This window comes from Anabrus simplex, chromosome 5 (assembly GCF_040414725.1).
Source record: "Anabrus simplex isolate iqAnaSimp1 chromosome 5, ASM4041472v1, whole genome shotgun sequence".
In the NCBI taxonomy this organism is placed as follows: Eukaryota; Metazoa; Arthropoda; class Insecta; order Orthoptera; family Tettigoniidae; genus Anabrus; species Anabrus simplex.
The window spans coordinates 363,353,213-363,375,624 of record NC_090269.1 but is presented as its reverse complement, the minus strand read 5'-3'; the positions used below and the strand labels follow the sequence as shown (position 1 = coordinate 363,375,624).

General features: G+C 38.1%; 1 protein-coding gene across 1 annotated transcript in view; it reads left to right on the top strand.

Moving 5' to 3' along the window:
- The window catches only part of cyst (rho guanine nucleotide exchange factor 18 cysts), a 549,231-nt gene that overhangs the window by 330,918 nt on the left and 195,901 nt on the right, over nt 1-22,412 (top strand). The window contains exon 13 of the mRNA XM_067147675.2: nt 6,862-6,974. Within this exon, the coding sequence (XP_067003776.2) occupies nt 6,862-6,974 (113 nt within the window). The remainder of the gene's footprint in view (nt 1-6,861; nt 6,975-22,412) is intronic.

The window sequence follows — 22,412 nt, the reverse complement described above, 5'->3', positions numbered from 1 at the left end:
AGGTGAATAAATAATTATTAAGGATTGTGTGATTAATCACAAAATATGGTTTCTAATTTTAAGGTTGATTTTTTTCTGCATACAATAACAAAAAAAAAAGGCTTATTGAGGGCTACCTTTTCCAGACAGATATACAGAGTGGCCCATCAATGCCATATAATTTCAATTTATGCAATTTACAATCCAAAAACATCAGTCTTCTTCTTATACAGGATGAGCACGATGATATGTTAGGGCCTAAACTCGACATTGCAGAGGGACTTGTTAGCGCCAATGATAATTCAATGGTAAGAACTTTAGCCCTATAATGCCCGGCGTGACAAATTTGTCACACGACTTTCAGATGCTATCAGAAGCTATAATACATATCTTTTATTCTTAATGCCCAGTGTAGCACATTTGTCACACAGTCGTGAACACACTCTGGTGGATATTTTCTTCAACTGTGGTTCAGGAAGAATAAAAGAGATGTATTATAGCTTCTGATAGCATCTGAAAGTCATGTGACATTTGTCACGCCAGGCATTATAGGGTTAATACCTGTGGTGTAGTGGTTAGTGTGATTACTGCCACCCCCCAGATGCCCGGGTTTGATTCCTGGCTCTGCCGTGAAATTTGAAAAGTGGTAAAAGGGCTGGAACGGGGTCCACTCAGCCTCAGGAGGTCAGCTGAGTAGAGTAGGATTCAATTCCCTCCTCGGCCATCCTCAAAGTAGTTTTCCATGGTCTCACACTTCTCCTCGAGGCAAATGCCAGGATGATACCGAACTTACGGCTATGGCTGTTTTTCCCTCTTCTTTTTCTGTCCCTTCCAATCTTCCTATCCTCTACAAGGCCCCTGTTCAGCATAGCAGGTGTGGCCACCTTGGTGAGGTACTGGTCCTTGTCCCCAGTTGTATGCCCGATCAAATGTCTCATGCTCCAGGACACTGCCCTTGAGGCAGTAGAGGTGGGATCCCTTGCCGAGTCTGGGGGAAATACTGATTTTGGAGAGTAAATGGATTAAATAAAATAATAAAAAGTACATGACGAATTTAGTAGCTAACATACTAGCGGCAAACCAAGTGCAAATTAGTGACGGGGTATTCCAATCAGACTGGATAGATCAAACCATCAGAGTGCTACAAGGGGACCCATTGAGCCCTTTATTGTTCAATGCGCTGACCCAGGATCTCCCTACAAAAATCAAAGAGGGAGCACAAAATGTAAGCATATACATATATGAGGATGACATGACACTAGCCGCTGATAACATAAAAGATTTGCAAAACGGAATGGAGCTTATCACACAATGGCAGATGACAATGAGCTAAGGATGAATCTAAAGAAGACAGAATTAATGGTATTTAGGAGAGGAGGACGCTTATCGAAAGGGGACTACATTGTATGTGGGGGACATACATTAACACCGAAAAAACAGTTCACATATCTAGGGATCACACTACAAGTCTCTAGGATGACCTTCCCAGTACACATAAAGAAGAGACTAGCTGCTGCACTTAGAAGTATAAGTGAAATCAAACAACTACAAAGATTGTCACTGGAGACGGCCCTTGAAACTTTTCCAAGTCAAATTGCTACCAACGCTCACATATGGAATAGAAGTAATATGGGAGTACCTATCACGTAAACAGCTACGAGAACTGGAAAGCATGAAACCGAGATACCTTAAGAGGGTCCTAGGGGTATCTAAATTCACCCGATCCTGGTACGTATATATTTTAGCCCGGGAAACCTTCTTGATAGAGGATTTAAGACTACAAATGCCTCTACAGCAAACTCCAGCATACGAGGACCTGTTATGAGAACTATGAGAGAAAAGGGACTCAATCAAGGAAAGCTTTCACAGTACAGTACAATAAGGATTGGTTGAGACATTTGGTGACATGCTTTGCAATACACGGCTTTCACCACCGTATCTGTGCCAAGAAATCCTACCACCGGGCCAGCCAGGAGTGTGTATGTGTATTGTGCAATGAACATATCTCGTAATGAAGTGCAAGAAGAGAACAGTCTCTCTGAATCAGTTTTGCTCTGAACAAAGTTCTCCTCGAGTGAATAGTAATTTACTTGATGTAATACGCAAATTTTGCACATTGTGCACAATAAAATTTGTTGTTATAAATGCATAAATCGATCACAACTGCAAATTACTCTTGTATTAGTTTCAGAAATGTAGGTAAAATAGTCCCCAATTTGGATCTCTGGCTGGAGAACTATACGAGAGGGGGCAATCATCGGGAAGCTAGATACTGATATTTTGCGAGTCTCAGTGTGGAATGTTAGAAGTTTGAATTGTTGTGGTAGGTTAGAGAATCTGAAAAGGAAAATGACTGGACTAAAGTTAAATGTGGTTGGTATAAGCGAAGTACATAGGTAGGAAGGGTAGGATTTTTTATCAGGTGACTATGGAATTATCAACACAAAATCAACCAGGGGAAATGCAGGAGTTGGTTTAATAACGAATAAGAAAATAAGGCAGCCGGTAAGCTACTGTGACTAACATAGTGAAAGGATTATTGTTGTCCAGATACACACCAAGCTAATACCTATCAAATTAGTGCCAGTCTATATGCCTACTACCATAGGTTATGATTTTCATTTCCTTGTTGACGTATAACTAATATAACAGGGTTTGAAATTTTCAAATATTTTTCATTGTGTTGAATGGTGGAACATCCCTCGAACCCTATTATTATATATGCCTACTAGTTCAGCGGATGATGAAGAAGTCAAAAGAATATATGAAGAGAGAGAAGATTTAGTACAATATGTAGAAGGTGACAAGAATCTAATTGTAATCAGAGACTGGAATGCAGTGGTAGGCCAAGGAAGAGAAGATAATGTAGTAGGAGAATTTGGATTGGGACAAAGGAATGAAAGAGGAAGTCAGCTGGTTGAATTCTGCATCGAACATAATTTAGTCCTTGCTAACACTTGATTCAAACACCACAAATGCCGGCTATATGCATGGACGAGACCTGGAGACACTGGAAGGTATCAGATGGACTTCATTATGGTTAGGGAGAGATTCAGAAATGAGGTGTTGGATTGCAAGACTTTCCCATGAGCAGACATGGACTCTGACCACAACTCGTTGGTCATGAAATGCCATCTGAATGAAGGAATGTGAGATGGGATCTAGACAAGTTGAAAAAAGAAAGTGTGAGGGATTGTTTCAAGGAACATGTTGCACAAGGACTAAATGAAAAGGCTGAAGGAAACACAGTAGAGGAAGAATGGACATTCGTGAAGAACAAGGTCAGTAAGGCTGCTGAGGAAAGGTTAAGAGGAAAGGAAAGATCAGCTAAGAATCATTGGAAAACTCAGAAGATACTAGACCTGATTTATGAATAACGAAAGTACAAGAATGGAAAATATGAAGAGGGCAGAAAAGAATACAGGCAATTAAAGAACGAAGTAGATAGACAGTAGATAGGAAGAATGGCTGAAGGAGAAGTGCAAGGATGTTGAATGTTGTATGGTCCTAGGAAAGGTAGATGCTGCATAGAGGAGAATCAAGGAAACCTTTAGAGAAAGGAAACTAGGTGTATGAACATTAAGAGCTCAGATGGAAGACCGCTGCTAGGAAAAGAAGATAAGGCAGGAATTTGGCAGGAACATATTCAACAGTTGTACCAAGGTAAAGAAGTAGATGATATGGTTTTGGAACAAGAAGAGACTGTTGATGCTGTTGAAATGTGAGACCGAATTTTGATATCAGAATTAAACAGCTTTGAGAGACCTAACTAGGAATGAGACACCTGGAATTGATGACATACCCTCAGAATTACTGCCTCTCTTAGCAGAAACCACATGGCGAGGTTATTCCATTTAGTGTACAAGATGTATGTTACAGGAAAAGAGCCATTTGATTTTCGGTAGAACATTGTTATACCTATTTCCAAGAAAGCCAATGCTGACAAGTGCGAAAACTACCACACCATTAGTTTAGTATCTCACGCCTGAAAACTTTTAACACATATTAATGTATTTACAGAAGAATGGAAAGACAGTTCGGTTTCAGAAGAAATGTAGGAACACGTGTAGCAATCCTGACTTTATGTCTGATCTTAGAGGATTGAATTAAGAACACAAGCCCATGTACATGTCAGTAGTATATCTAGAAAAGACATTCAGTAATGTTGTTTGGATCAAGCTCTTTGAGATTCTGAAGGTGATTGGATTTCAGGTACCAAGAAAGAACAGTTATCTACAATCTGTATAAAAATGAGTCTGCAGTGAAAAAGAAAAAAAGAAAAAGAAGGAAATCAAAGAGAAATTTTTAAAGAGAATCACAGTCCAAGGATGGGAAATCAAAACCCTGAGATTTGCTGATGATATTGTTATTTTATCTGAATCTGCAGAAGATCTGCAGAAACTGAATGGTGTGGAGAGAGTCTTGGGGAAGGAATACACGATGAAAATAAATACGTCCAAAACAAAATTAATGGAGTGTAGTCGAACAAAGTCAGGTGATGCAGGAAATATTAGATTAGGAAATTATGTCTTAAAGGAAGTAGATGAATATTGTTGCCATTATAGCTTTCACGGCCCATACTTATAGACATGATACTGTATGGCTTTTGGGCTTATGGCGTGTCAAGAAAATAAGGTAAAATTCTTAACGTTTTGCAGAGAACTGTGCTCTGCATCCTCAAAAGAAATCTTGACTGTCCTCGAGAAAGGCTTCTTAAACAATGACACTTTGAATTTGGTCGTTATGATAGAAGTGGAAATGGTACGTTCATTCGCCACCAGATGACCCCCAGGACGTGGCACAACGCTAGCGTTCGAAGCAGAAGCTGACCAAACCATCACAATCAGACTAAGCGGTTCGCATAACGTGTTTGCGTAACATATGACACTGACAGGTGTATGATATAGACACAAGCCTGAAATGAAATATCTGGTGATGAGGAACGTACAAATTTGGAAAACACAGAGACGAAATAACAATAGTGAAGGGGCAGGGAATATGAATATGAATATTGTTACTTGAGTACCAACACTGCATTCATGATCTCTCTTTAAAACGTATTTTTGTTAAAATCATTTCATACATTTATATGCTAATGTGCTTTTAATATTATTTAAGCGTTTGTGTGCTGACAATGGCTCGACGATCCAAAACATGTCCACATTTGTTCCACAAATAATATTTTAAAATTCCAATATTGTGTATTGATTAGGTGGTTAAACTATGTATATAGTCAGTACAGACCAGAATGGGCATAATTACATGTAGAGACTCCCGAAGATTGAAATAAGAAATGGAAGAACCTGCATCAACAAAAAAATACTGGAAAGATGGCCATTGGAGGATAGTACTCAACGAAGTTGTGTACAAAGAGTTGGAACCCGTTACTGGTACTATGGGTAAGAGGAGACTGGGATTCTTTGGACACATAATGAGAATGCAGGATTCAGGACTTCCTGAAACAACTGGTACAGTATAATTTTGACTCAAAAAATACCACAACGGGCTGCATATGGATCAGGGAAATGAGAGAGAATATGAAGGAAATTGGCCTTATACCAGAAGACACCCCAGATAAGATAAAATTTAACAAAAGAAATCGAGGACACAAACATCCACTCCACACTCACAAGAAAGAAACTCACAAGACAAATATTTTTTAACACCAGAAAGAACACGAAGATGGGAACGCATGAAAAAGTACTGGGAGGACTGCAAGGATAATAGATAATGGACTGACTAAAGTGATCCTATGCATTCATAAAATTGAAAGAAGAATAAGAATAAAAAGTGAAGTCATGTGATGCAAGTTAGTGGAGGGAGATGTCCTGGATGGGATTGGCTGTAGAGGGTAGATAAAATATGATGATAGTGATGAAGGAGATAGTACCCATATCATGGGAATTTTAGTTACATGTTTGAGTAAACTTTATCATTCATGTAATTTTGAATTTAGATTACGATATGTGGAAATTTCAAGTACAGAGCCTACAAAAATGTGAAGGTAAATTTTAGTTCTTCTTGGTTTTGTGATTTACTTGTCATTGCACAGTAGTGCTAAAGTAGAGAATTGTAACAAAAGAATTATACAGTATTAAAAATTGGCTGTTGAACCCTTAGCCCTTATATTTCTGGGAACATACCTGCCACTCTAGGTCCATTAAATACCTTCACTTACAGGGTAATGCTGTTCATAAACAATCTATAGAAAATTTACTTACAGTTTACCAACAGAATAAAATACAACAATATACAGTAGTACACTATGATACATTATTCAAGGACAGTGTTAAGCATTTTGGACACTGATATTCAAGATTAGCTCTCTTTTTCATGGCAAGAGATTACTCTCCACAGGGCCTGTTACTAAATAGAAAATAAATAACCCTTGAAGCATTTCAAGGGGTCCTCAGCAGATTGCAGGAGGATACTGCAGAGCCGGTTCAGATGGGTGTAATTGAACAATGAGGTTATAGCTTGAATGATTCGTTTTCGGGTGTGTCCCGACATAGAATCTGTGTGAGAAAATTCTGGTGTCAGGACAGCCCCATGATATGAGTGCTAAGGGTTAAATAAAGAAATAAATGCAGAAATAGCTTCCAGGTTTCCTTAATGGAATTTGTCGAGCTATTCTTAAATTTTCATTAACAGTTGCAACTTTCTCTAAATTATTGTTAGTAATGTGCTTTTTTCTATCAAAATGCTGCAGTGGTTTGAATGAGAAGTGCTATTTAATTTAAAAAATTGTGTACTTACTTTTAATAAATGTTTATAAATTGAAAAATTTGTCATTATATTGAGTTCCTAGTGTCTCTTTTTGCTTAATTTATATGCTGTATAATTCTTTTTCTTGAAATAATATTATCCTTTTTTTTTTGGTAGAATATCTCTAAAGGAACCGGCTTTCCAGTGAATGTGTCAAACACCAAAGTTGTGAGTAGCAAACGTGGATCAACATCTGCACAAGGCCATCCGCAGACAACTACTAGCAATAGGTAAGACAGTTTATGAGCCTTTGTAAAAATATGAGATAAAAGATACATTTCTATAAATATTTAAATTGGCAAAACCAACCCAAATTTCAATATTTTTACACTACTCTTGAAAAACCAGGAGTCTGTTGCATCCTTCTATGCAAGAATAATAAAATGACTGTGAAGTTCACGACAGTAGCATCGTGAGAAAACAGATGGAAAGTAAAGCTCTCCTAGATGAGAACTATGATACATGAATTAGAAAACACACTTAAACTCTTTCTAAATCAGGTTGTAATTGAATGGATGAAAACCATAACGGTATACGTGTCATTTGTTAAAAAATGAGTTAAGTGCAGGATATAACTCCGGGAGGATGTATCCTTTCACCAGCAAAGAGATACAAGTGATAGCGGTAATATTCTGCGCTCTAGCGATGGGTGGTATAACTACAAATAGCATGCTTTATATGAGTGTTGAAGATGTTTAAATGCCTTTTTCTCTGAATGAACAAAATACTACTTATACCGTTATGGTTTTCACCCATTCATTTATGGTGATGTGTGGCCTATGGAGAGACCTGATGCAGGTCTTTCTAGTTGACACCCATGGGCGAACTGTCCGGGTGTGTAATGATGGTGAGGTAGGGAGGGCGTGAAACTCTGTGTTAGTGCATAGCCTACTCCTGTTGAAGTACACCAAGGGATCTGTTCAATGCTTAACCTTCCCATCCGATGGATGAAGCACCATCGATAGCGATATATGTCCTCACTCCATATGAACACTGCAGAGTGGTCTGGAATTGAACCCAGGCTTTGGCACTCAGTCTAGTGAGATTGGAAATTTTATACCACGACCTCTCCTACCCTGCTGGCCAACATTCTGATGATGAAATTGTTTCCCACCAACAGGACTTGAACCAGCTAACCGTGGTTTCAGAGCATAAAGACTTGATGCCTTGATGATCATATGCTACTAGGTGGGCTAGGTTGAACTAAAACATCAGTAATATATTTTTTTTGCTAGGGGCTTTACGTCGCGCCGACACAGATAGGTCTTATGGCGACGATGGGATAGGAAAGGCCTAGGAGTTGGAAGGAAGCGGCCGTGGCCTTAATTAAGGTACAGCCCCAGCATTTGCCTGGTGTGAAAATGGGAAACCACGGAAAACCATTTTCAGGGCTGCCGATAGTGGGATTCGAACCTACTATCTCCCGGATGCAAGCTCACAGCCGCGCGCCTCTACGCGCACGGCCAACTCGCCCGGTAGTAATATATTTAGGTCAGTTGATGTCATATTGAAGGATGGAGGACATGCAAGTGAATAAGGAGAAGGGAATATTAAATTTATCTTTTGTGGGCAGTTAGTGAGGAAGTTTTATTGTGCTTCATTTGTAAACTGTCATCGTCTTCATCATCATCATTATCATCATCATCATCATCCCATTGGATGTTTATATATTGTCTTTATTTGGGAAGTAAACAGGGTTGCTCTTAGAGAGTTGCAAAGTAGATCATATAATCGGTGTGTAATCGTCGGTCAGAGAGCGATTGGCAAGGTCACAGATCTGGATGAGTATTCGAATTTCCAGTGCGTACCTCTGATATTTTGAGAGTTACTGGGATATCAGCAAGCTCTTCAACATTTCCCCCCTGGAAAACGAATGTTTCACATTTCAACTTTCAAAGTATGTTATGGCATATATTATGCAATTGCGTCTGCTTTTGATATCCACAGAACCCCCTCCCATCTTCCAATAATCTATGTGATCATAATTGTTCTAACCAATGGTAACATTCCATAATTGACTGCTCAAGTATGCAGTCTGTACAACACATTGTGCATGCACCTACAATGCATGATGTTCCATAATAGTACAGGATTTGAGCTTTCTCAGCCAATTAGTGCTATGTTACGATAGTCGATGTCTGGGACAAGTAAAATGTATTTTGAAGAACAATAATGTGAAAAAATATGAGCAAATGAAACTGATGGATGTGTCATATCTTACAAAATAATTTAAATAACTTTTTCCTCAGCCTCCAATTTCTAAAACAACAACAACAACAACAGGTGAGCGAAGATGGCTGCAGCTATTTGTAGAAAGAGGCAATCTCAAGAAAAGCTAAATTCAGTCACTGTAACACAGTGATCAAATCCGAGTGTCTGCACACAAGGGAATGCCTCAGAATGACAGAAAAGGCTGGACTGAGAGAAGTATGACTGCAAGATCTTTTGCAAAATAATAGGTTCTAAGATAACAGATGGGCAGTGTAGATGCCGAGGAAGAGAAGTGCTATACAGGGATAATGAATGATTGATGGAGTCAATAAGGAAACAATGACTGAAGTTCTATGGACATCTGTTAGGATGGACACAACCTAACGAAACATATTTTTAATGTATTGGACAACAGACATAATATCTAGGATGGATGGTCCAAAGAAGTAAGGAAGGACCTCAAGAGCATGGAACTAAATCAGGAGGTCATCTCCAACTGATCAGAATACAGATCACTGTTCAACAAGTTTAAGGGCTTCCACGATGAGCAAAACCAGAACAGCGGCTGGGTAGAAGAGAGAAGACAGGCAGCCAAAGAAAGAATACTATGCTTTTGGGCTGCAGAAAAGGCTTCCAGAAATGCCTTATAGTTACTTGACGTAGTCCCCGATGGCCCCAAACAAGAAAATAAAAATACACCGAGCAAGTTGGCTGTGCGGCAAATGCTGGGGCTGTACCTTAATTAAGGTCATGTTCACTTCCTTCCCACTCCTGGCCCTTTCCTATCCCATCATCGCCATAAGACCTATCTGTGGTGGTGTGATATAAAGCAACTTGTAAAAAGATAATGATTGTGGTGATGGTGATGGTGATGGTGATGATGTAAGACAGCTGGTATTTATTTATTTATCACATCAGAAGCACTAATATATACATATAAATAAAAACTGTACAACAAAAAGACAAATATATAACAACATAACAATCATGATTTGGGGAAAGGGAGAAAAGGAAGTACAAAGGAGACGGGGCATTTGGAATGAAAATCTGAAGGAGTTTGGAATGGTAATTAGTAAAAAGAAAACTAACTCCACCATTGTAAGTAAGAGATGATCTGAAGGAAATAGGCCTTACGACAGAAGACACCACAAATAAGATAAAATTGAATACAAAACTCAAGAATACAAACCTCCACTTTACCATTACATGAAACAAACCAACAACACGCATATTTTCAACCAAGGAAAGGGCATGAAGATTGGAGCATCTGAAGAAGTACTGGGAGGACCGCAAAGCCCGAACGGTCCCTTCAAAGAGACCCGAATGATGGACTGACAAAAGTGATCCAATGCGGTCATACAAGAAAAGAAGAAGAAGAAGAAGAAGAAGAAGAAGAAGAAGAAGAAGAAGAAGAAAAGGAAGAAGAAGAAGAAGAAGAAGAAAAGAACTGTAGTCATGCACTGTGGAAAAGAGAAAAATAGAAGCCAAGTGAACATAGACGGAGACGGTTAGAGAATGTAGAACAGTTTACATATCTGAGTAGGATTATTAATGGAAGTAATGAAATCAATCCTGAAATTAATAACAGACTAAATAAAGGTACAACATTTTATCATCAATTCAGAGAGCTTATATGTGATGACAGAGTACCCAAGGGAATGAAATTAACATTATGTAAACAGTATTTCATACCAATTGTAACATACGGACTAGAAACGCTGGTAACTAATAAGAGACAAGATAGTAAGATCCAAGCAGTAGAAATGAAATTTTTAATAACATCGATTGAAAAGACAAGAAGAGATAGAATTCAAAATATTAAAGTCAGAGAAGAGCTAAATATAGAACCGTAAGTGCAGAACATACAGAAAGCAAGACTGAGATGGTTCAGACATTTAAAAAGAATGGGAAAGGAACAGGTAGCAAGAAGGAAATTGGAAGGAGAAGTTAAGGGAAAGAGACCAGTTGGAAGACCGAGAAGAAGGTGGATGGATCAGATTTGGAAGGACATTAGAGAATCTGGATCGGATGTTGCGGAAGTAATGGAGCAGGAAAAGTGTAAGGACAGAAAGGAGTGGAGGAGGCTTATTAACCACACCCAGGCGACTGGAGTGGGACATTGATGATGATGATGATGATGATGATGATAATGATAACAATCATAACATAAAAGAAAAAAAAGAAAAAGGTCCCAATGTGATAGATCTGGACTATCGAACACGGTGCTTGGAAAAGTAGATGCTGTGTTGGTTCCTTTATGTGAAGACTGTCTGTAGAAGTGACAAACCACAACGGAATGGTCTAAGAAAACCACAGAACATGGTAGAAGAACAAACTTATATACAGTAGTTGCTGACCAATAGTTAGCCACTTTCAGGGACTCAGGTGTTGTTTGCATGAGGTCTTCCATATAACATGAAGTTGGACACAGTTTGCATTGGAGAAGATGAGGCGTTGTCTGTGGAGAACCGCAATCACATAACAGTGAGTCTACTCAAAAACCTCACTTCAGCAGGTTAGATTTTCATCTTGTAACACTTAGCACAATCTATTGAGAGATTTCCACGTTAGCTAATCTTCTGTATGACCAGGAGGGAGTTCTTCGATTGGAGTCAGCCATTCTTCGGATTATTTGAATCTCCCTCACTATTTACAAATTCGGGATTGGTGTGCAGTCACTACGAGAGCCTCCGTTGTTCTGAGGAAATTTTTCCTCAAAGTCAAACGTGGACAAGCTGGCTGGTGATCATGTAGAGGGTGAGATTCAGACGTACCAATTTTTTTCTTTTCACTCTTTGCCGATATCTCCCGACAGATGTCAGGAAGTGCAATCCCAGCAAGGCAGTACAATTTTTCACACCAGAAGCACTCATTAAGACAGCTGGTTATAAGGAGAGATGGTTATGTTGACAATCAGGGGTTCTTCCCCAAGAGTAAAGGAAAAATGCAGCGGTTGCATCTGGTGGCAGAGAAAAACATTCCTTGGATTAACACTTGAATTTTGCTGAACAAAACACTTTCAAAATAGATATCATTTGAAAGTTCAAACCCTCCACTTAAAGAGAAATGAGTTAAATGTATTGCAAATGTCTTCAAACATAACTGTGAGATCGCAGTGCAATACTTGAATGTACCGTGTGAATAGAGCTCTTCACTCCACCAAGTGCAATGCTCACTGCATGACAAGCACTGGTCGACACTCCATGCTGACTGGTTATTGCTCCAAACCATAGTGAGTGCCCAGTGTAGACAAAAAAAAAAAAACACTAAACAGTTAAGGAATTTTTAGAAAAATGTAAACAAATAAAAGAACATCATCTATGATGAATAAAGTGCTTCCACATTGCATACAACTAATATTGTGTCTTCATCTAGTTATACACCTCTTATCTTGAAATAATTAAAAATCGAGTCTAACCAGTATCATCATGGGCGATGCTGGTTCATACGCACAGCTTCATCTTCACGTTCATTCCTAACTCAGCATTATGTCCTCATTGCAAGTTCCATTGTGTCATTGTTTCTGCCTGTTTGTACCAGCAGTCATACTTCCTACTTCAGAGTCTCTTACTTCCAGTTTATGAATAAAACATCCTAAGGCCACGTATTTATAATATTCAGTTTGAGTGGCCCACTGCGGGAGACTATTGTGCATTCTACAGTTGTGCTGACCGTAGTGCCAGACCTATTGCTCAGATCGCCACCAACAGAACAAGAATGTCCGAGGCCGCTGTTGCTGAATTGGAAGAGCATCAGACATGAAATCTGCAGGTGGTGGGTTCGGTTCCCACTGGTGTCCAGTTCTCCATTTTTGATCTGTAATTAACATCTCTTCAAAGTATTAGACACAAAAAGATGAAAGTCTAGTTCAAGTACAATGCAGTCATGAAAGATAAATATTTAGTGTGTCATTAGTCGCTGAAATGCTAATTTTCATATACAGATTGCAGTTCTTTTTAAGCTCCAAGATATAGAGTACAAGCTTTCAACATGGTCTGCTATTGTGAGTAGAGGCTAAACTGCTTACATTTCCACCCAAATGTATCCCTCTCTGCCATTTTATGTTTTTCGTAAAGGATCCATATAAACTATGAACAGTAAGGATGAAAGATTACTTCGTTATCTAACCCTTTTAACTACTAACTATTTAACTATCATTCTACCCTCTACTCCACTGTGGCGTGATTGCTAACCTAATTGCTTCGATCACCTGCAATAACTTTCCACCTTATACCATAGCCTGTCAGTAGGGCCATCATTTTTTCCTTTGGTACTCTGTTGCTATATGTCATCCCTAGATCTACTGATCATAAGCATAATTGTCTGTTCCTCTCGCAGCATTATTTAGTTACACTACACACACTGATTATCTGGTCCTGACAGCCTCCATGTGGTCTGAAATCATACTTGTTTACATCGAATTTACTCTCCGCCAGTGGCCACGGCCTCTCTTCTAATATGCCCCGGACCTTTTAGATTGGTATGTTGATCAAAGAAATACCTCAATAGATGTTGCAATCCTTCCTGCAATCTTTCCTGTCCCCTTCCGTATAGATTGGTACAATTACTGCCTTTGTTCAATCAGATTCCATGGTACTCTTTTCACTCTTGGAAGCCATATTATCTACTTTCACTCTATATTATACTGTTTTAGGTCTAATTTGATTTATTCTTGCTGCTTTATGACACTGTAGCTTATTTACCATCGTCTCAACTTTCTTTGTCATTGCCATTATTGTTTCCATCCTCCTCCTCCTCCTGTTCCCTTGCTTATAGATCAGTGCAATTGCTGCATTCATTCAGCCTGAAAGTACCTTGCTCAAATTCCATGTACAATTTTATGTCGTTTAGCAGTGGGCCTAGATGTATATATTATGTCTGCTTTTGCTTTAGGCAGGTATGAAAAAGGAATGGTTACATTTTTGTGTATATGAAATGTGATAAATGTTCCATATTAGAGCGAGTAAATTGCAATTCTTTTTGCTAAGATACTCTACGGAACCCTTGAACAAGATTGAGTTTTGAATAATTGACTTGTGTCTATTAGTTGTAATCTTGGTGAGTTATTACTTTCCATTTGTATTCCCTTGATATAATCACTAATTGTTAAATTAGAATGTGCTGTAAGGGCATGATACCTTGAAGGATGTTGACACAGCCTGTCACCAACATGGCCGTAATTCGAATCCTAATCAGTGCATGTGGGATTTTGGAAATGTAGCTTCGATTTATCATAAGACTGGAGAATCAATGGTTATGACCACAACATCAACAGTCACATAAAGTGGAACTTACTTCCTTTTTTAAAACAATGCAGTTGTTCAGTCACTTGATTAATGACCTCTTGAAGTTAAACAGCTTTTTTCACTCTAACTTGTAGAAAGTAAGATATTTTCTAATCTTCTCTTTTTCTTGTTGGAAAATTGTGACTCCACAACATAAATTTGGATGTGACTGTCAGTTTACCTCTGTTGAACACTTGAAAAAGGATAGAAATAAGGAAGCAATTATCTACCACTATAAGTGAAATAGTTACAAATATTCGATATACAAATGCCATATAGAAAGAGAAATAACAGATGAATCATACGTTGGTATTTAGTTTCTTATCACAGGCAATGGATCAATTGTAGGAAAGAAAGGAGCAAGCAGTCCTTTAAGATTAATCCATACTGAATGTCCTTGAGTTTGAAACTTATCACAGAGGGACTAATTTCACCATTAAATCAGTCATTAAAGGAGCCATTGTCAGTGTAGTGATTTTTATGGTGATCAGAAGGTCAGACTTACCAGTTTTTATTTTTGCAAGACTGGACAGATCTTACAATAAACACTTAGCCTCTTCTTATTTTCCTTTACTATGTGCCATTTCCTTATTCAGAATATAGCACTTGACATTTCCATTTATTTTGTATTACATCATGATTTTATCATTTCCTACTGCATAAATGAGATCAGTTGCTCCTATTGCTCAACATTTTTTGGTAATATGATAACTCACTCCTCCCCCCTCCCCTCCCTGTCTCTAACTTATATTTGAAATTAATTTGCTTGACCCAAATCATTGGATTTGTCAGAAAACAATGAATATATATACAGTATATATCAGTTAGTAAATTGTCAGAACAGTATTCATAGTGATTTGAAAATGCAATGTTTGAGGAAAGAGTTGGAAGTGATGTAAAATTGTCGTCTGTGTGGATATGTCCTTGGACATCCTCAAAGTCTCTCTGTTCTGTGCTTCTCCCTTCATCTTTTGATATTTTCTTCCTCTCCGGATATCAAGTCAGCATTCTATATCATGGTATATTTGTTCCTCTTCCCATTAATTTTTTTCCTCCATCACTTTTCTTTGCAAACAATTCCTCCTCATGATGCGTCCAAGCTACTATCATTTTGTCTTCTTGCTTTTTTCTTAAGTGTCCATGTTTTGCTTCCATACATCACTGCACTCCAAAATATTTTGCAAATCCCTTCCTTAGGTTGACTGGTAGTGCTCTAGTGGTTAGAAGCCTTTTCATTTTTCCACCTACTTTTCCCATAGCTATTCTGCTCCTCACTTATTTTCCACAGCTGTTGTTTCACATCACCTTTCAAGATATGTGAATAATGATGCGAATAATGATGCTTGTTCTATTATTTTTTTCCTTCTATTGACATATCCACAGTTCCTTCTTCTCGTCTGATTTTCATCATTTTTGTTGTGCCCATATTTATAGTTATTCCAAAATCCTTTCCGACTCCTGCAGCATCCTGTGCAACTTTTCTTGCAGTTCTGCCAGCATCATTATGTCATTAGCATATTTGATGGTCTTCACTCTTTCTCCTCTTACGAATCCTCTTGCTTCCTCCACGGCCCTCTCTGTCAGCTTCTCCGGACACACATTGAAGTGTAATGTGACATGCAGCATCCTAGGCACATATCTCTAATAGTTTCTTCCAATTTCAGTCTCCTCTAGTTCTTTGTCTTCATCTGCTCTAACTTTCATTCTCTCTTTTCTGTGTAAAGCTCCTTAATTAATCTTTTATCGTTACAGTCAGTAAATTCTAATTTTTTTCTTGTTTTCAGTATCTTCATTAGTATGTACCAGTCCACTTTGTCAAATGCTTTTCCCCAGCCTATGAAACATACACACATTTCCTGTTGCACCTCCAACATTCTTTCTGCAATCATGTGTAGACATGCAATCACATCTCTTGTCCTTCTTCCTGTCCTGAATCCAAACTGGTCTTCTCCCATATTCTCTTCTGTTTTCTTTTCTATTCTCCTCAATACTGGTCTGTCTCCTTTGTTGAATGGTCAGTGTACTAGCCTTCATTTCATTGAGCCTGTAGTTTGATTTCTGGCTGGATTGAGGTTTTTAACTGATTATGGTTCATTCCTTCAGCTCGGAGAGTGGGTGTTCTTTTCAATACACTTCTGTTCATCTACCGTACATAAGACACACCACACTACCAACCACCACAGAAATATGCAGTAGTATATATATTCCTCCACATAGGATTGACATCAGAAAGGGCATCTGGCTGTAAAACTGGGCCAAATCCACATCGAGTGCTGACCCCAAGTAATTGGGGGAAAAAGGCCAAGAAGATTTTTTTCACAAGTTGCTTTATGTCACACCGACACAAATAGGTCCTATGGTGACAATGTGAGAGGAAAGGGCTAGGAGTGGGAAGGAGGCACCTATGGCCTTAATTGAGGTACAGCCCCAGCATTTGTCTGGTGTGAAAATGGGAAATCACGGAAAACCATCATTAGGGCTGCCAACAGTGGGGTTCAAACCCACTATCTCCCGAATACTGGCCACACTTAGTGACTACAACTATCGAGCTTGGTGGGCCAAGAAGATTCAGTACTAGTCTGATCACAGCTTTAGTTACATGGAATATGAAACTAATCATTCTAAATTCTTTCTACTCTTCGGCTTTATATTTCTTTGGTGATAATGTTTTTATTGGTTTTCTGTCCCACTAATTACTTTTGACAGTTTTTGGAGATGCCAGGGTGCCAAAATTTGGTCCAGCACGAGTTCTATTATGAACTGGTAAATCTACCGACGACACATGGCTGACATATTTGAACTCCTTCAAATACTACCACACTGAGCCAGGATCAAACCTGTCAAGTTGGGGTCAGAAGGCCAGCACCTCAACAACTTGGGCCACCCAGCCTGACTTTCTTTGGTAATGGAACTGGAATGATCTTATTCAGACCACACTGTTGTATCATACACGCTGCTGACCAGATTAGCCAGTCTTTTCTTTCATTTTGCACCATTTGCTAAGACCTTAAGTGCCTCTGACAGTGTTTCATTGTACATGCCTTCCTTTCATAGCCTTTTCGACTTCCCATATTTCTGTCTTTGCTCCCCGTTCATCTGCTGTACATTCCTTTTCATCTTCCAGTTCCATTCTTCCACGTTCTGCTTCCGTGCCATATAACTCTTTGACAAAGCTCACCCAAACCTCTCTACACCGGGCGAGTTGGCCGTGCGCGTAGAGGCGCGCGGCTGTGAGCTTGCATCCGGGAGATAGTAGGTTCGAATCCCACTATCGGCAGCCCTGAAGATGGTTTTCCGTGGTTTCCCATTTTCACACCAGGCAAATGCTGGGGCTGTACCTTAATTAAGGCCACGGCCGCTTCCTTCCAACTCCTAGGCCTTTCCTATCCCATCGTCGCCATAAGACCTATCTGTGTCGGTGCGACGTAAAGCCCCTAGCAAAAAAAAAAAAAACCTCTCTACTTTCTTCTCCTCCTGATGTCATGGTTCATAGTTCAACATTCCTTGATTCTTCATTTTCTTAGGTTCTTTCCTCATCAAACTCTTCACTCTTTTTCACATTTCTTCTGTTTTCCCTCATCTTTCCAACAGCTCTACCTCATCACACTGCTTTTTCATCCAGTCCTCTTTGACCCTGGCTGTCATCTTTCTCAGCTTGTTGGTCAGTTTCTTATATTGTTTCATCCCCTCCTCTGAAGGATCATTTTACGGCTTTCTACATTCGTCCATTTTGTCTAGCATTTAATTTGTGATCCAGTCTTTTTGATTTCTTCTTCCAAAAGTCCTGGCATTGCTTCCTTTATGTTCATCTATTCTTCTGATATATCCATACTCTACCGTATATTTTTCAACTTTGGTCCACCCCTCTTAAGTAGGCTTCCTCACCCTTCAGCCTTTCAACATCCCACTTCCTAACAATCTGTTTCTTTGTAAAAATATTTCAATTGCGTTTAGTTATGATCTGTGTCTACGCCTGCTCCATAGAAGGTTTTAGCCATCTTTATGCTGTTTTTGTGAACATTTAGTTAGTAATGACTGCAGCCCGGATTCTTATGTAATTACGTATTCCATTCCTGACAACTGAAAATGAAAAACGTCAGTGAATTGTGGTTCTGATATGGTTGTACCTGTGTTTCATTTGACATATTTTTACATATTATGTGAAGAATATTAACATTTTTGTACATATCTAGGCAATTATTCAAAATAATTAAATATTGTGTCAGCTCATTTAATTTACAGACTGTAGTAAAATAATTGGTAATTTCATCTCATACAGTTAGCTTTAAAATTCCTTTAAAATTGCAATTTCTTACTCTTTGTCTGTGAAATACAGTAGGTCCGAGTGCCTCAACTCCATACAGAAGCACTAATTATTTCTCAGAATCTGGGAAGACTAGGTGACTTTCATTGGTCAGAGTTTCTAACAAACTCCATGCAGTTTTGAAACGAAATCTAGCTTATTCAAGCTATCTATGTTTGCAACATTGTTAGTGGCGAACAAAAAAAGAGCCCCTGGAAGACATTTCACCCAGCCAGTTTTATCTTTTAAAATATGCACTGGTGACTTTCTGCAATGCTGAACGGTCTCTCTCAGCCTACACGAGAATTTTCTCGGATCAGCACCAAAAAATCATAGAGAAGTACTTGGTGAAACACTGCGCCTCACGATAAAAAGTTACCATACTATATGTATTACTTAATAGGGGTGTAAAGACAGATTCTCTATTAACTTTATTTAGTAACATGCATTTGTTCATTTTCAGGGCATGAGGGCAATAGGAAATTAGCTACAACAATACATTGTGTAATGTAGTCTGCGATTTACAGTGCATATTATTATTTTTAAATGTTTGAAGTATTTTTGATTATGCCTTTAATTTTGTTATTTAATACTTTCAAAATTAGAAAGCAGTAGACTATATAAATTATCTAAAACAACAGCAATGACTTTGTCATAAAATATGGATGTATTATTTAAAATGTTGGTTGTCTCACATCTTAACCTTAAGACAACATCGTAGGATGTATAATCGATCCAACCATCCGCTTCACATCCTCCATGAGTCAACCTAACAATGTTGATCATGAGAAGAAGAGAATATACGAGCCCACAGTTCCATTCTGCAAGGAAGCATACATCCTAAAAAACGATCAAAGTCGTAGGCTTGTTAATCAGGAGTAGGGGCACGATACCTCGAAAATTTGTTGACTACTTCCAGACATTCCAACTACCAAAATCTTTGATTACGGACTTTGCACTTTCCGCCTTGAAATCGTCAATAAGTTTTTTAAGAAACCATCTTTGTTGATTTTCTTTAAAATTCAATAGACTTTTATTTATTTTTCCATTACACAGTATTAATCAGCATTAATTGTTTTAGGCGACTTCTAAAGTGAGGAAGTGTTACACTATATAAAAGGAATATACAAACTTTTTGTAAATTTAGTGCATTAATACTATTACATATTTTACGAATATCATATATCATTTTAAAGAAAATCACCAAAGATGGTTTCTTAAAATACTTCTTGATGATTTCAAGGCAGAAAGTGCAAAGTCCGTAATTAAAGATTTTGGTAGTTGGAATGTCTGGAAGGTCATATATACAACATCTGGGTAACCTTAAGAAATGATTTCATCTTTATATTTTTATCAGCACATATTTTACATATTTTGTGAATATTACATATTTCACCGATATTCGCTACATTTTTATGTACATATCTTGCACTTTGATATTACATAAAAATCTGGGCCCTATTAAAGACTGAGTCTGATATCAGGCCCTGTCTCCAGGGCTGTTCCAAGGATATAGTCTCCTGGATGTTTTTTTGAATCAATACTGGCTATTCAAAGGTTGTGGCTCTGACAGAAGGCTAACAGCTCCTCTCCTCTTTCATTTCTTCTTCCAAGTCCATACTTTTCAGCCAAATTATTCTTTTCCTCACTTCCCACCATGCCATTTCCAGTTACCTTTCAATATTGCCCTCACTTGGCACACTCCATTCTCCTCTAACACTTCCGCAGTCTGTTCATAGATTTAATCCATCCACCTCATTGTCACCACCTTCAGACGTTGGCATATAAACATAGATGACAAGTGCCACCATAGGTTGAAAACTTAAGTTGGGGAAGAAAAAAAAGGGCACACTTTGTCCCTATCACTAATAATCAGAAGTACCATCTCCAGCAACTCGTCTTGTAAGAAAAGTCAAGGAGACTTGGATGTAAACCTTTCTTTTTTTTTTAATTAGGAATTTTATGTCAGTGTTAATCAGTTAACTTATTCTGAAAAGCTGTTAATCTGGCTTAAATGACTGTAAAGGTCCATTGATGATATGACAGAAGAAGATCATATATACAACATCTGAGTAACCTTAAGAAATTATTTAATCTTTATATTTTTATCAGCACCTAACACATATTCATCTCTGTAATTGCTATCAGTTGCCTGTAATGGATTCGAACCTTTGATCAAGTTGGTTACAACAGCTTACTGATCAACAGATATCTTCATGTCTACTCAAATGTCACTAATTCTTCTCTCTTTACTCTAAAAGTACTGAAGTACTTGTTGCAGTTTGTATTAAAACGCCACACAACAAGTGATATGTGTCTTTAAATTTCCACATTAAAACATTACAGAAACACATTCCTTTCTTTCACAAGTAACATAACCAGGCCAAGCTTGCAATATAGTCAATTTTTCTTCCTGTACCTAGGGCACATAGCAACTAACACTTGCTACTTTTCTTCTTTGTGAATCTTAACCCTTTCGCACTCAGCACGCCGATTCGACGCAAGAGGTTATGGCAGAAAGCCCATGGCGCCGATACATTGGCTCTGTCCTATTTAGGGATTTTGGTCATTTGCGTGGCTGTTAAATCGTAACAGTTAATCGTGACGGTACCTTAAAGCGTTGAATTTGCGTTTTACTCTACAGATATATCCACCAGCCATACAAAATATTTTTATTTTCGACAAATGAAATCTGTTGACCGTGAATGTTTATGTTGTGGTTATTTGAAGTTGTTATTGCGTGGATCTGTTTTGGTTGGCTTATAAATACAACAATTTGATCTTGGTATGAGTTTAGGTTAGAGTATATTTTGTTTCTTTCTTATATCGTGTGTTCGCTTCACTTCGCAAACTGTAATTTTACTCCTTTTCATAACTCCATTGTTGCACGTTCTTGTGTCATCTTTTTATCGTAATGGCTAGGCCATATTCAAGGCCGAAAGAAGCCGATATCCTTGAATTTTCAGATGATTTAGACAGTAATAATGATCTTCTTTTACCGAAAGTGATTCGCATTATGTGGGAAATGACACAGTCACAGCTGCTCACCGTGCACCGGACCGCGAGGACCTGACATCGATGACCGTTACATGTACACTGAATAACTTTCTTGCCATGCTTCATGAGTGAATTGCAGCATACACATAATACTGATATCAAATTATACAGAATTAAATGTTCTTTCTTTCACATCTAAGAGTAAAGAAGGAAGACGCAATAATGTCTGATTTTTTCAGGCATTGAAAACCAAAAATTAAAAAAAAAAAATTATTTTCAAAATTTAATAATTTTTTTGGCTTTATCGATAACAATACGTTCTAGGTATATTCATTTCTGAAATGCTCATAGTTTCCTGTATTAGTGTGATTTATTTTATTTTAATGTGTTAAACTGTTTGCGTGTTGATTTTCTGTAATTTGGTTCGGAAAATGACAGAAATTAGTCTGAATGTCTTGGAGCAAACCCCTGCATAGAGGCTGAGTGCCAAAGGGTTAAAATGAATTACTCGTATTTCCTTATGACCTCTTCCTCTGCCATTTTTCTCACAGGTGCATTCTCTGTAGCACATGTGCACTTGGTTTAGTTTTATGGTCATATGCCCTGCCCTTTGAGGAGAAATGTATTCAACTACCCTATGTGCTTCTGTGGTGGTTAGTAATATGGTGTGCTGTGTTTTAATGAAGAGGGGTCTATTAAGACAAATACAAACACTCAGCCACTAATTTGTTAAGAAGGAAGCCACACTTTCCAGTGTCTACTCAGTTAAATGTAACTTAAAAGCTCTTCAGTCTATCGAACACACAGGTTAAATATAAATATTATATTACAACATACCTTTAAAAAAATTATCAAGTAAGGGATAAAAATAC